This window comes from Lynx rufus, unplaced genomic scaffold (genome assembly GCF_022079265.1).
Source record: "Lynx rufus isolate CCGP_SWC_20201006 ecotype Redwood Valley unplaced genomic scaffold, mLynRuf1.p SCAF_15, whole genome shotgun sequence".
Taxonomy (NCBI): domain Eukaryota; kingdom Metazoa; phylum Chordata; class Mammalia; order Carnivora; family Felidae; genus Lynx; species Lynx rufus.
The window spans coordinates 6,035,677-6,050,301 of NW_025814829.1; the positions used below are offsets into that span (position 1 = coordinate 6,035,677).

At 50.5% G+C, this 14,625-nt stretch overlaps 1 protein-coding gene across 1 annotated transcript; it reads right to left on the reverse strand.

Annotated features, from left to right (window-relative positions):
• Window positions 1–313: 313 nt before the first annotated feature.
• CUNH1orf115 (chromosome unknown C1orf115 homolog) lies at window positions 314–8,868 on the reverse strand. The gene is made up of 2 exons (XM_047077224.1): window positions 8,552–8,868; window positions 314–2,536 (listed from the first exon to the last, which is right to left on the reverse strand). The coding sequence occupies exons 1-2, from the start codon at window positions 8,837–8,839 to the stop codon at window positions 2,417–2,419; spliced, it is 408 nt and encodes a 135-aa protein (XP_046933180.1). The 5' UTR covers window positions 8,840–8,868; the 3' UTR covers window positions 314–2,416.
• Window positions 8,869–14,625: the final 5,757 nt, after the last annotated feature.

Sequence of the window (14,625 nt, forward strand, 5' to 3'; positions counted from 1 at the left end):
AAAGGCTGGTTTTGAACAATGGGAGGTTCTGGAAATGTTCACTTGTGACAAACGTGTGAGCTGGAAACCTTTCCTGCTGGGTTTCTAGACAACCCCCTGCCTCCCCCCCCCCCTTAACACCCAAGCAGAGTTCTGGCGAATAGGGACCCTCTCCCTCCCCTTGGGCCTTGGAGGGGCACTAGGCTCCTTGTGCTGCCTGACTGGCCCTCACCTGCTGCACAAGTTAGCCTTGGTGGGAGGCTGCGGGAGTCTCTGGGGGGGGGGGCAAGGCCAGAAAGTGAGGGGGGAGAAAAACTCCTTACACACAGAAACATTACACAAGTTGAGGGTTTTATTTACATAACAGGGCAAGAAAAGGATACAAAAGAAGCCTCTTTCAAGCGTGTAAAAGCAAAGCTCTAAAACTCAATTCCCAGTGGGGCGTGGACCCTGATGTTAAAAAAACAAAGCTGAGGACAGAGAACAGGTGATAGGGGATCTGCCACACGGGTGCCTGGTGGCCGGGGAGGTGAACACTCGCCGGGGAGGCCGAGCGGCTTGAAGTTCATCTTCTGTACACACGAATCTGGCTCCCAGGACAATCCCTGCGAGGTTCCGCCTTAAGAAATTTCTGGGTTAATTCTTAACCAGACTGTAGGAGTTTCAGGGTCAAATGTGTCTGGTCTGATCGTGTCTCCAGTTTGGGAGTGGGGTAGGGAAGGTCTTCACTGGACAGGCCCTGGCAGCTCTGGTCCCTTTCTGGGTCACACTTCCATCCCCCCAGGGGACTCAGTGAGCTTCTCAGCCCCCCCACCCCCCTGCCCCCTAGGGAGGGGCATCCTTCAAGTTCACGGCAGGCTGCTTCCTCCCGTCCCCCTTCTGTCACTGGTGGGGCGGACAGGCCCGCCTGGCTCTCCCACTAAACCACGTCTCTCCCCCCAATCCCAGCGTGACCAGGCAAGCTATATTTATCTTACATGTGTGAAAATGTGCCATTATCAACTTTCCTCATTTGAGTTAAAACAAGACTGTCTGTTTTCTCTTTTCCTCACAAATACTAATGGTCCAGGAACCGGATCCAAGTTCATCTGCAACGTGGGTTTCCAGAACGTGAGGCTGAGTCCAGCTACAACTTCCTCCTCCACCCATTCCTTTTTCTGTCCCCGTCTGTCTGCCCACCTTCTTCACTTCCGGGGGCCACCTCGTCGGCTTGACCGGCGAGGCATGAACCCGGAGACCTCCTTTGCGGAGTCTGGGAAACTTGTCGGGGCCACAGGCAGGTGTTAATACCCGTTCTACAGACTGATCAGCAGCCATCACTTTGGACCTCTGGATATTCTGGAAACAGCTGGAACAGTGGCCCATCACGAGGGGTATGGGAAGAGGAGCCTCCTCTCCTTTCACCTCCCCGGCCAACGGTCCAATGGCAGTCTGTGGGTTGTCCTGGGGACAAACTTGGCAGCAAACGACAACGGGCAGCCAGTGAGAGCTCATGGGCCTCAGAGGGTTTTTCAGCACCAGCCATGGCACCTCCAGCCGCCCAGCCCCCCTGGTCCCTACCCAGAGCTGGAAGCCCAGCCCACCTAAGATCTCCCAGCACCGGTACACCAGACCCGGCCCCCATCCTGCCACTTCTCCTGTCCGCCATCTTTCTTTGTCTACCTCCAACACACCCGTCTCCTACTTCCTGGTTCCTCCTCTAAATCGCACACTTCCCCTGCCAGGCCTAGCGTCTCCTTCTCTCCCGAGAAAAAAGTGCCCTCGGTGGCTTGGCACAGAGGCACGGACAGCCGTGGGGAGTAGGCGACGGTGCCCAGCAGTGGAGTCAGGACGCCCACCGTCAGCCGGCCACAGGCGTGCAGCTCCAAACACACAGCCACACTGGGCTGGCCTGGGCACAACGCGGGCACTCCCTCCAGCGACCTGTGCAACCCAGCCTGTATGTGCACTTGGACTCCCTCCTTGCCTCATCACCAGCGGCTGCGTGCTGGTGTCACAGGAGGGTGGGAATCACAAGCTTCATCTACTTTAAACAGTCACCCGTCTCATCAACAGTCTTAGAAGCATCGCGACCTTCACGGAGATTTTCCTTCCTTGCTTCTTGGTGACAAAGGGGTGGAGGAAGGAGATGGGGTACAGACAGCCAGACAGCGCCTCTGCTGCCCTGGGAACCGAGGGCAAACCACAACCCCAAACCGAACACGGGCCTCACTCTGCGGGATCGTCCGTCGGAGCCACCCGTGTCCTAGAGTCATGAGAAGCTCAGCAGATGGGCAGGGATGTTCCATTCACAGCATTCATCCAATTCAACGAAGAAAGCCATTGTCTTCCCCCAGGGATTTTGCGGGTTCGGGTCTGAAATGGTCCCGGATTCACAGGCTCCCGGAGCAGGAGAGCGTCCATCCTTTCTCCAGCGCGTCGGTCCCCGCGGCGCCCACTAGCGGACGAACGAGACCACGCTGGTGGCTACCCCGAATGGGGCGGAGTAGGCCACGGCGAAGCCCTGCAGGCCGATGACAACGTAGCGGCACCCTTTGATGATGACCTTCCCAACATTCTATTTTTAAGAAGAGAAGAGAAAAGCAAAGGGGTTGGGTTAGGCACCTCGTAATCCCTCATACACAACCGTGACCCGCGCAAAGGGTGACCCGCGCAAAGGATCATGGTGCCTCTTTCCCTCAGGGCAGATTAGCAAGTGACCGCGTCTCCACATCCGCCCCCCACAGAAGAACAGGTAGGGACTCAGAACAGACGTCATCATCCCGCAAGCAGTTCAAGGCGAAGTGTGTTTCCAGCTGATTCAGACATCTTGGGAACAGGAGGCAGGCTGCTAGTTCTGAGACCAGATCAGTTTTCTTTCCTCTTTTTTTTCAAAGTAGGCTCCACACCCAACGTGGGGCTTGAACTCTGAGATCAAGAGTCACATGCTCTGCTCACTGAGCCAGCCAGGCGCCCCTGGTTTTGTTCTATTTTTTATTTATCTTTGTTTCATTTCTCCCCTGTGGTGATTTGTTTTGAGAGAGGGAGCGCACCCACGCTATCAACGCAGAGCCCCACATGGGGCTCGATCTCCCGAAGTGTGAGACCATGACCTGGGGCCAAAATCGGGAGGTGGATGCCCCACTGACCGAGCCACCCAGGTGCCCTTTGTTTTGTTTTAAAAAAAAATTTTTTTTTCAACGTTTATTTATTTTTGGGACAGAGAGAGACAGAGCATGAACGGGGGAGGGGCAGAGAGAGAGGGAGACACAGAATCGGAAACAGGCTCCAGGCTCCGAGCCATCAGCCCAGAGCCCGACGCGGGGCTCGAACTCACGGACCGCGAGATCGTGACCTGGCCAAAGTCGGACGCTTAACCGACTGCGCCACCCAGGCGCCCCTGTTTTGTTTTTTAAACCAAAGTCCACTCTTCTCTGTTCCAGCCAAGTTACCGCATCATCTGAAGGCTGGGTCAACTCTTCCTTCACCGGCCTAATCTGAAAGCCCGCCTAATCTGAAAGCCCGCCTAATCTGAAAGCCCACTCGTCCTCCCTCCCTCCAGGGCACAACCCACACCTTTGTGTCTAAAGACTCCTGCTGTTCTCTGATTGCTGCATCCCTCAGTGCAATTATAAACTCCTTGAGGTGCGTCAGTCCATTAAGCATCTGGACTTTGGCTCAGGTCATGATCTCGCGGTCTGTGGGTTTGAGCCCCGGGTCGGGCTCTGTGCTGACAGCTCGGAGCCCGGAGCCGACTTCCGATTCTGTGTCTCCCTCTCTCTCTGCCCCTCCCCCACTTGCACTTATGGGCACGTGCTCACTCTCACGCTCTCTCTCTCAAAAATAATAAATAAACATTAAAAAAAACCCCAACAACTCCTTGAGGGTAGGATGACAGCAGGCTTTCTTGCTACCCACTCTTTTTCTGCAAGGCATGGTGCTAGACAGGGGCCATCAAGGGATTCAAAAGGAATCGCAACAGGAAAAATGGAGCCGGCTACCACCCACTAATCCTGATGTGCTGTTACCCCCGCCCCCCATCCCCGAACCTCTCCCAGCTTCCCTCATCATTCTGGATGATGTCAACATCCATGGAGGTGACCCAGACCCCACCACACGCCTTGTCTTCTGGCCCCCTGACTTTTCCAACTCCAGTAAGCACCTAAAACTCCTGGTTTCCCTTAAAATCCCTGATCTCAATCCAAAACCTCACTTCCAACACCGCCCAGCAAACCTACTCTGCCGATCTGACTCTCCCTCTCTCCCCGATGAAGGGACTTTCTTCTGCTCATTACTGTATCCCCAGCACCCGGAAAGGGCCTGGGTCTTTCTTTCGGAAACTCTCAGGCTAAATGAGGAGCCCTGGGAGATATTCGAGTAACATCCATGGCTTCTCTAGACACGGATTCCTGGCATACTGCCCTGCGGACTTCTCACTGAGACATCGGGGTGCATGCGTGGGGCGGGGGGTGACGTGATGTTGCTAAGAGAGCCATCTCTGTTATTGAGTAGTAAGATTCGGTGGGAGAATTTTACTTGCCTCCTTGAGATAACAATAACAAAGGCAACTGTTCTCCGGGAGCAAGTGTAACAGTCCTCTGTAAGCAATGCCACCAGAATCACGGATGGCCTGCATTAAACTTGACATTTTTGGTATCTGCGCATCCATTTTCCTCAGCCTGCTACTTTCAAAAATTGCCTGGCACATCATTTTTCTAATTTAGAAAAAAGTCACCAAGGGGCACCTGGGTGGCTCAGTCAGTTGAGCGTCCGACTTCAGCTCAGGTCATGATCTCATGGTTCATGAATTCAAGCCCCGTGTCGGGCTCTGTGCTAACAGCTCAGAGCCTGGAGCCCGCTTCGGATTCTGTGTCTCCCTCTCCCTCTGCCCTTCTCCTGCTCGCACTCTGTTTCCTTCTCTGTCAAAAATAAACATTAAAAATTTTTTAGAAAAAAGCTACTAAAATAGCTCATTAGCTGGAACACTGTCAGAGCAGATTGGAGGAAAGTGACACAGAGAAATGTAAAATACCTATTAACGACCAGTTGATTTAACACCAGTCATGTGAGGGGCGTTTTGAACTCTGACCTGAGTCAAGTTTTCAACCCAAATAATCTCTCCAGAGAAGCGTTGAGACATGGGGGAGCACAGGGCAGCGTGGCAGGCTGAATAACGCCCCCCAATTCCAAGAATCTGTGCCTATGTGGCCCTTATGTGGCAAAAGGGACTTTGCAGATGTGATTAAAAAAATTTTTTTTTAATGTTTATTTTTGAGAGAGAGAGAGAGAGAGAGAGAGAGAGAGAGCATGAGCAGAGAGAGGGAAACACAGAATCTGAACCAGGCTCCACGCTCTAAGTTGTCAGCACAGAACCCAACGCGGGGCTTGAACCCATAAACCGCGAGATCATGACCTGACTGTCGTCATAACCAACTGAGCCACCCAGGCGCCCCCTGCAGATGTGATTAAATTAAGGGTCTTGAGATGGGGAGGTGGTCCTGGATTATCCAAGTGGGCCCAATCCTTTTAAGAAACCCCATATATTTAAAAGGATCCGAAGAAAGACAACAGTCCTTACAAGAGGGACACAGGAGGGGTCAGACGGAAAGCAATGTAATGACAGAGGCAGAGGGAGAGGGAGAGATTTGCGGACGATGCAGTGCCAGCTGTGATGGAGGATGTGGAAGCTTTGGAAGCTAGAACGAGCAAAGAGCCTGGTTCTTCCCTGCAGGCCCCACGGGGCCCAGCCTGCAGACTTCGGCACAGCGAGACTGATTTCGGGCTCCTGGCCTCCAGACGCGCACAATTTGTGCTATGACCTAAACCACGGCGCTGGTGGTAATCTGTTAGAGCTGTCATAGGATGCCAGGCTTTTGGGGGGTTCTCTGGTATTCAACTAACCCCCAGGGAAGACAGGGATTCCCTGCGCACTTCTAGTTAAAAAACAAACAAACAAACAAACAAAACCTAGCTGCCCACAAAGATCATTTCCCCCTGAATACAAAGACCAAGCCTTCAGTTTTGAAATGTGGTCAGGACGCAGGCACAAAGCTGAGGTGGGCAATCAGCTACAGACTGAGGTTTTTTCTGAGTTACAGCTCATTAAAACCTAACCAGAGGGGCGCCAGGGTGGCTCAGGCGGTTGAGCGTCAGGCTTCGGCTCAGCTCATGATCTCACGGTTCTTGAGTTCGAGCCCCGCGTCGGGCTCTCTGCTGTCAGTGCAGAGCCCGCTTAGGATCCTCGGTCTCCCTCTGTCTCTCAAAAATAAAGGAACATTAAAAAGCAATAAAAGCTGGAGCATTTGGGTGGCTCAGTCGGTCAAGCAGCCGACTCTTGGTTTTGGCTCAGGTCATGATCTCACAGTTTGTAAGTTTGAGCCCCGCATCAGGCTCTTGGCTGAGGCTGTGAAGCCTGCTTGGGATTCTCTCTCTCCCTCTCTCTCTGCCTCTCCCACTGCTCATGATCTCTCTCTCTCTCAAAAATAAATAAATAAACATAAAAAGGAGCATAAACATAATCAGGAAAGAAACAGTCACACGGGGTCTCTCCTTCACCCCCTGAAATAACAGCCAACAGTCACAAGAGCCCTTCCACACGCCAGGTGTGCTTGGAGATCTTTGCGTGGACAAACTCATTTACTCCTTGCTACGACCCTAGTCTTATCCCATGTTAGAGATGAGGAAACTGAGGCAAAGGGGTGGGCATAGCCACCAACAGGTGGTGGGGGCAGGGGCTTGAGCCCGGCAGTCTGGCTCCAATGCCCCTGTCCCTACCTGCTTGCTACCTAGAGCATGAGGACATTTTTCTCCCTCTTGCGCTGAAGGTTATTCCACGACCGACACTTCCTCTTTCTGACCCTCTCCTAGCTGCCCGATGACCACGCTGTCCACGCAGAGCCTGATGTGGAGCTTGAATGCACGAACTAGGAGATCATGACTTGGGCGGAAACCAACAGTCAGATACTCAACTGACTGAGCCACCCAAGCACCCCCAATGCAACCTCTCACCTTTTTTTTTTTTTTTTAATTTTTTTTAAAATAAAACTTCCCCCCGGGTCATGATCTCCCCGTGCTCGAGTTCGAGCCCCGCATCAGGCTCGGAGCCTGGCGTTTACTTCGGATTCTGTGTCTCCCTCTCTCTCTCTGCCCCTCCCCCACTAGTGCTCTGTCTCTCTCAAAACTACATAAACACTTAAAAAAAAAGAAAACGTCCTGAGCTTTCCAACCTCCTGAGGACTCTGTACCATGCGGCTCCGTGGCGGTGCCCCAACTATGCCAGGATCTCCCCGGGAGGCGTGGACCTCACTGGGGCAGGACTGCTCTGTATCTATTTTTGCATCTCCAGTGGTTAGCACAATCCCTACGCGTGGCGAGCTCCCAGAAACCACCTCCGAGGGCCACCCTGTGACCCGAGCTGTCCACATTACCACTTCACCAGCCGAGGCAAATGATGGCTTGCTTCCTTGTGCTCCACTGAGACCAGGAAGAGCACGAGGAGTCCTAGCGTGACTCTGAGCTGGAAAGTCCCGACTTGACAGTTTTTAGTAATGAACCTGTACCACTGGCTGCTCGTGCACTGTCCCCAAAGCTGCTGACTGCTTTTTACAGGGGATAATAAACCGAAGTTCCTAGGAGTGGAGACTGGATGGTTTTAGATATGATAAGAGGCCACTGGATGACACAGATAATGAGGCAGTAAAAAGCAGATGGCGCCTTTGGCCAGGACACCCTGAGTTCTGCGACAGTCTTCTGTGTGGCCCTGTCCCGCCCCAGGGAGCGGACTCAGCAGCAGCTGCAAGTGATTCCAGGCAGAGGCACCTGGGCACCTCAGGCTCTGACCTCTGCGGACACTGCCATTTTATCCCACATTCCTATTCTCGCGCTCTCCCCCTCTCTGTCTCACCCCTTCCTCCTCCCCTGCCCCCACCCAAGGCAAAAGGCACGTCTGCAGGCCCCAGAATCCACCCACAGCCGGCTGGGAGAAGAGAAAAGGAGATCCAACAAGTGCCTAAGTACGCATCTGTTGAGCTCCCAGGCCCTGGAAATAACCGTGGGAATATTTGGGGGTCATAACCCAAACAGCTCTCAGCTGGAGGGACACCCTGGCGAGGACTGTTGGCAGAGAACAGATGAACTGGCCCCCAACTCCCTACTTTCCAGCTGGGTCGCCTTCTACAAGTCCCCTAACCACGCTAATGCCTCAGTATTCCCCATCTGTAAAATAGGGAATTCTGTCCCACCAACTGGACAAGGGAGGTTAAGCCTCACGGGGATCAGAGCCCCCGGGAATGTTGGGGCCCGCTGGAAATGTTACCAACCCGCCAGCCCCAGAGGAGCGGATGCATCGGTGCTCCCCGAAAGCCCTGCTTTGGCCTCTGTCATTACTTGCGACTTCCTTTTCCCTCACCTCCCGGACGACAGGAGGAACACTTTCTGGTGCTCTAGTAGCGACTATTGGCGAGGGGACGCAGGGGCAAGCCCGGAGCGGCTGAGCGCAGCCGGACGGTGGGGACCCGACCCCCACCCTCGCGGCGATCGATCGCTCGGGACGCCGGGGCCCGGGCCGCCCGCACCCCGACCCCGCGGGCCCTACCTTGCCGTACTTCTTCAGCTTCTGCCGGTACCTCCTCTTGGGCTTCTCTCCCGGCGCCGGCTCCTCCAGCGGCTCGTAGCGCTCGGGGAGGACGGCCAGGTGCACCTTGCGCGCGCCCCGGGCGCCCGGGCGCCCCGCGTTCGCGCCGCTCGCCGCCTCGTCCCCGCGCTCCGGCTGCTCCAGGAGGGCGGCCGCCTCCTCGTCCCCCTCCGTCCGCGCTCGCCCCCGGGGCCCGCGGCGCGGGAGGCCTCTCGCCGCCTTGCTTCGGAGCCTGGCTCCCACCGTCATGCTGCCGCGGGGTCCTCCGGCGAAGGTCAGGGCTTGAAGACGCCGACCTTCGCGCCCCGCCCCCGCCGCCCGCCCCAGCCCGGACGGGGCGGGGAGGTCGGGGTGGGGGACTTGGGTGGCGGCGCCCCCTGGCCGCGGGGCCCGGAATTGCGCGCTCGGCCCCACCCGCCCACCTGGCGGCCAAAGCGGGGTCGGGGGCGGGGAGGGGAGGGACCCCGAAAGCTGGGCGCGCGGTGAACGTACAAAACGCGTTCAGCCGCAGCCGCAACGAAATAAGTGAAACCCAAATAACGAGGCTTCACTTGCCGCGTTCAAAGTGGCAGAGGTGATAATAATAAAAGTAAAGACTACACCCAGTGCCGCTGAGGGCGTGGTGAGACGGTTGGTGATACGATGGTACGGTGTTCATGGGATGCACGCTGGTGACCAGCTTTCGGGAAGGCGACCAGAAAATTCTCACCAAGAGTCCTGAACAAACGGCCACACCTGTCTAGGCACCTGTCGTAAGGATATAGTCAGAAACGCAAAGCTCAGTGAGTCTACGGTGGTTAATCTCAGTCTGACTCACGGTGACGAAGTGAAGCACACCGACGGGGTTGGGCAGGCTAAATTCTGGTGCAAGCCTATGGTGTCACGTGACGCAATCATTAAAATGAGGTTTTCAGCAATATCACGGGCAGGTATGCATCTCTGCATTTCTGGTGAATCTTAACCTTCTAGGGATGCCATACCGTCTTATGCGGGTAGATATCTTTTAATTCTTGCAAGCTACACGTTAAGTAGAGAGTAATATGGGTTGTTAATTTCATTAATATTTTATGATTTAAAAAATTACAACACATTTTTTAAGGTTTCGTTTTGAGAGAGAGAAGGACAGAGTGTAAGCAGGGGAGGGGCAGAGAGAGAGGGAGACACGGAATCTGAAGCAGGCTCCAGGCTCCAACCTGTCAGCACAGAGAAGATGTGGGTCTCGAAATCACCAACCCTGAAATCATGACCTGAACCGAAGTTGGATGCTTAATGGTCTGAGCCACCTAGGTGCCCCAATTTCATTAATATTTTAATACTATTAAAATGCATGATACATTTAAGAATGATTTGGATATGTTGCTGTAAATACATAAAATATTTACGATATAAATATAAAAATATTTTTAAAATATTACTTTTAATTTGAAGTCTTCTATATTAAACCTCTTTCCGTTCAAAAGGTGATCAAAATAGATGGCATAATAGAGAGGGGAAATTAAACGTCTGCATTCATATTTTAAAGTATTTTCTTTTAAAAAAAAATGTATCTGTGGTTACTGTCCAGATCCCACTGCATGCACAATTGGGAATTTAAGGCATATGACGTATTTTATTCCTGCACCAAAGGTAAAGAGCAAACACTTCAGGCAAATTCAGTGGAAACACGGGATTGCAGTTAAAGGGTATTACAGCTAAAATTCGGTACAATCATAAAACAAAGGTCTTCCATAAATTGTTTTTCTTGAATACTGAAGAGTTTCCTGAAATTTTGTTTTCTCTTTCCTGGAGAGACCAAGTGTTTTCCGGTCTGGCGCTGTGAGGGGCTGGCCATGGGGAGCCCACCAGGAGTTAGCGGAGCAGGGGGCCGGGCTGGATCGCGGCTGCAATGAGATGGAGTTCAGCTTTGGTTGGTCCCGGACTCCGGTCACTGTCAAGGAGCCAGAGGCTTTGATCTTGTCAGTACCTGGGCTGGCAGCCCAGCACCAGCGTGTGGGAGCACCTTTGGCTGGAGCTCTCGCACGGCTCTGGAATGCACGACTATGCACAATGGTCCGGGAAGCCCACGCTGCCCGCCCGCATTCAGCTCAGTGGCTGGTCCAGGAACGGAGGCTACGGTGGCTACCCACCTAGGACAGGCTTGCCCCTGTCCGGAATGCCACTGGCCAAGGCCCGCCTGCACCCGCCACTCCTTGGTACCACTATAGAATACGGTTTTTATTGGTGTGTGCACAGATTTACATCTGTACGATCTAGACGGAGAGAGAGCCTACTGCATCGTTCTCCATCAGAACCAGAGTCAGAAGTCACCTGTGGCTAAAGCTTTAAAGTGACATACGTAACATCTGAAATAACTCTTCAACACTATAATGGAATTGTGTCTTATCCAAAAGCCACTGAAGATTTGGAACACTACTGAGCCATTCGCACTTAATACTATTGACAATAGAAAAGTGTATGTGTACTGTCTGTTAGCTGGAATTAAAATTAAAAGGAAAAGAAGAAAAACATATGTGTAGAAAAATAAGGTCAGAATTATGACCTTATGAGTTAAAAGAATATTTCTGACAAAACCTGAAAAACCTGAATTGGTATATATTCTCCCCCATAGTATGCCATTCTAATACATATGTATATTCCACTGTGTGTGTGTGTGTGTGTGTGTGTGTGTGTGTTTCTTGGAGGTAGATTAAGATGTCTTAATAAATGGTACTGTATTTAGAAAACAGCAATATAGAAAACTATCTTGGCTTATATATATTGTAAAACTAAATGAAGCATTATTTAGACCTGTGGTTTCATGTGACAATACTTAGAACACACGATACGTTGATTGGAAGGGATTGGTATCATATATGACTGACAGAAGAAAAGCTGGCTGGGCCGGGGGTCGGGGGAGGAGGCAGATAACCGAAAAGCTCTCATGTTAGGATAGGATTTAGTACAATAGAAGTCTGATTGGAGTCAGGAAGCTGTGGCTTCTAAATATATTAAGAGAGATTGAATAGAGGAAGTCTGACTAGGTCTGTCCAGCCTTGTTCAGATTGCACATACATAAATCTTGCACATATAACTGTGCAATGAGTCATTGTAGGTGATCCAGACAGTGATTTATTTTTTTTTATTTTATTTTTATTTAAAAAAAATTTTTTTTTTAACGTTTATTTTTGAGACAGAGAGAGACAGAGCATGAACGGGGGAGGGTCAGAGAGAGGGAGACACAGAGTCTGAAACAAGCTCCAGGCTCCGAGCTCAGCACAGAGCCCGACGCGGGGCTCGAACCCACGGACCGCGAGATCATGACCTGAGCCGAAGTCGGCCGCTTAACCAACTGAGCCACCCAGGCGCCCCCAGACAGTGATTTAAATGAAATTCTCATTTTGTACTACGAAGATTCAACTGTTGAGGTATTACTATTTATCTTCATGATGTGAACCAATAAAACTAATTCTTTTGTCAGTGGCTGAAGACAGCCCCAAGTGGAAAGCAGAAGCTAAAATATAAAGAGCTCGGAATTGTCAGGGCGCCTGGGTGGCTCAGTTGGTTAAGCGGCCGATTTCGGCTCAGGTCATGATCTCACAGTTTGTGAGTTTGAGCCCCTCATCGGGCTTCGTGCTGACAGCTGGGAGCCTGGATCCTGCTTCAGATTCCGTGTTTTCCTCTCTCTCTCTCTCTCTCTCTCTCCCTCCCCCACTCATGCTGTCTCTCTCTCTCACAAAAACAAACATTAAAACATTTTAGAAAAAATTTATAAAGAGCTCAGAACTGTCAAACTCTGACCCCTTCAAACTGAAAACGAACTGAAACATTTGGACAGAACTTCCACAAACCACAGACTGAGGGATTATTTCAGAGTAATAAAGCCAAGTAATTTCACTGTGCCTTAAGGACACAGGCAAGTACAAATACAAATTTGCATTTCATTTAGCAGTGGTATCATAAGCATTAATTCTGGCATCACTATTGTGGATCTATTTCTTTCATTGGCAAGTAAAATAAATCAATCAGTCATTCTGTTAGCTTTGTTATGAATCAAGAGTTTCAGACTGACAATTACATGAGTCATCTATGATAAAAATAATGAGGCCTAATTATAGTTTGAATATAGGATTAAGACTTTTCAGTTTGGTCTCTAATATCAATTTCCACTGAAGGGAACTGGGGCTTAGGAAACGAGCTGATTGCACGTCTGGGACAGGGCAGGTGTAAGATGGGTACGGGATGTCTTGTTACCAGAAAGCAAAGACACTTAAAAGAATTTGCCCACTTTTGTCCAAAGGCTACATGGGCAGCTTAAGGGTTGCTTTGGCTAACTTGTGACCTTCCAATCACCAAAACATAACTAATGACTACAAATAATCGAAACAAATCAAGTCAGTGAAAAGCCATCAGTTCATCACATTTTCTAGGAGAAAAAAAGGAGGGGCTCCTGGGTGGCTCAGTCGGTTAAGCGTCCAACTTCGGCTCAGGTCATGATCTCGTGGTTCGTGAGTTCGACCCCTACGTCGGGCTCACTGCTGTCAGAGCAGAGCCCGCTTTGGATTCTTGGTCTCCCTTGCACTCTCTCCCTCTCTCTCTTTCAAAAATAAAAATAAAAAATAAACATTAGCAAAAATTTTCAATAAAAAAATAAACATTAAAAAAATCATATGGCATAAAAAGTGGGTTATAAAAGATTATGTTATTTTTGGATGCCATTTTAATATCTTTACGGTTTTTGGCCCTGGTAGATGCATACAATATAAAAAAAAAACCTGCAGTATTCCATAAAGTTCCAAAACTTATTTGGATATGAGGGATCCGATGGCATGAAATTAAGGTGACTTTGTCGCCAGATGGAAAGACTTAAATAACTGAAGAATTTTAAAAAGTGCAAAATCCCACTGAAGCAGTGAAGTACGTTACCTCAGATTCCGTGAGTAGGCAGAAGAGATAAACTTGCTCTTGGTTAAGTCTAGATACTGTCGGCCATGGGACCAAGCACTCTTCAGGGGGCAATGGGGTGTCCGCTGTAGACACAGGTCCCTGGGGTTCCCCCCTGTGGTGGGTAGTGGGACAGAAGCACCGCATCCCGGACACGGTTTTCTCTGACCTCTAGTGGTTCCCTCTAATAATAACTGGAACTAACAACAGTTTCAAGTTGTCAGCCATTTTAAAAGAAATGGCGTGGCATTTGGGGGCTTTGGGCTGGGATTCTATGCATTCAGCGTGGCAAGCGGGATCAGCTCACACACGGAGCAGAGCCTCTGATTGATAAATGTGTCATGACCTAAATGCAGCTTGACGGACCACACTTTTCTAAAATTAGGTCCACAAGGAAACGTGCAGAAGGGGTTGCTGTTGACGAAAATGTTGGCAACATTAGCGGCACAGCAAGCTGGGATTCCAGAAGCCCAAGTGTGAAAACTTGCGGGGTCAGACTTTGAACCGAATCACTTATGACACCTCTGAAGCCAACTTCCTCGTCAGAGAATGGGGGCGTAAAAGAAATGATTTGTCAGGACACATCTGTCCCTGATATTTTGAGAACGCAAAGTGGACACGAATTTAAGTATCCAAACCAGTCCTTCAGTCTGGATTCATTTCTCCTTTTTTTTTTTTTTTTTTTTTTTTAACTGCAAGAGAATAAATACTTATTCAGTCTCGGGATCGAAGGGTGGTTATGAATAATGAAAGAACTGATATAGGAAAGACCAATAATTCAGAAGCCACCATTAAGAAAAATAAAAGACAGGGGCACCTGGGTGGCTCAGTCAGTTAGGCATCCGACTCTTGGTTTCGGCTCAGGTCATGATCTTGCGGTTCAAGGGATTGAGTCCCATGTCCGGCTCTGCGTTGACAGTTCGGAAACTGCTTGGGATGCTCTCTTGCTCTCCCCCTTTCTTTCTCTGCCCCTCCCCTGCTTGTGCTGTCTCTCTCTCTCGAAATAAATAAATAAAAAAAAAAAACCTTAAACAAACAAACAAAAAGACAAAAGGCAGCAAGTGAGAAATGTTGGCAACAAATAAGAAAAACAATAATAGCAAACTTTTATTTAT

What these genes read in the sequence shown, in the direction of transcription:
- CUNH1orf115 (XM_047077224.1), bottom strand. Translation starts at nt 8,839, where the DNA reads ATGACGGTGGGAGCCAGGCTCCGAAGCAAGGCGGCGAGAGGCCTCCCG. An exon ending in AGCTGAAGAAGTACGGCAAG is followed by an intron (nt 2,537 to 8,551) that starts GTAGGGCCCGCG and finishes TCTTAAAAATAG; the next exon opens with AATGTTGGGAAGGTCATCAT.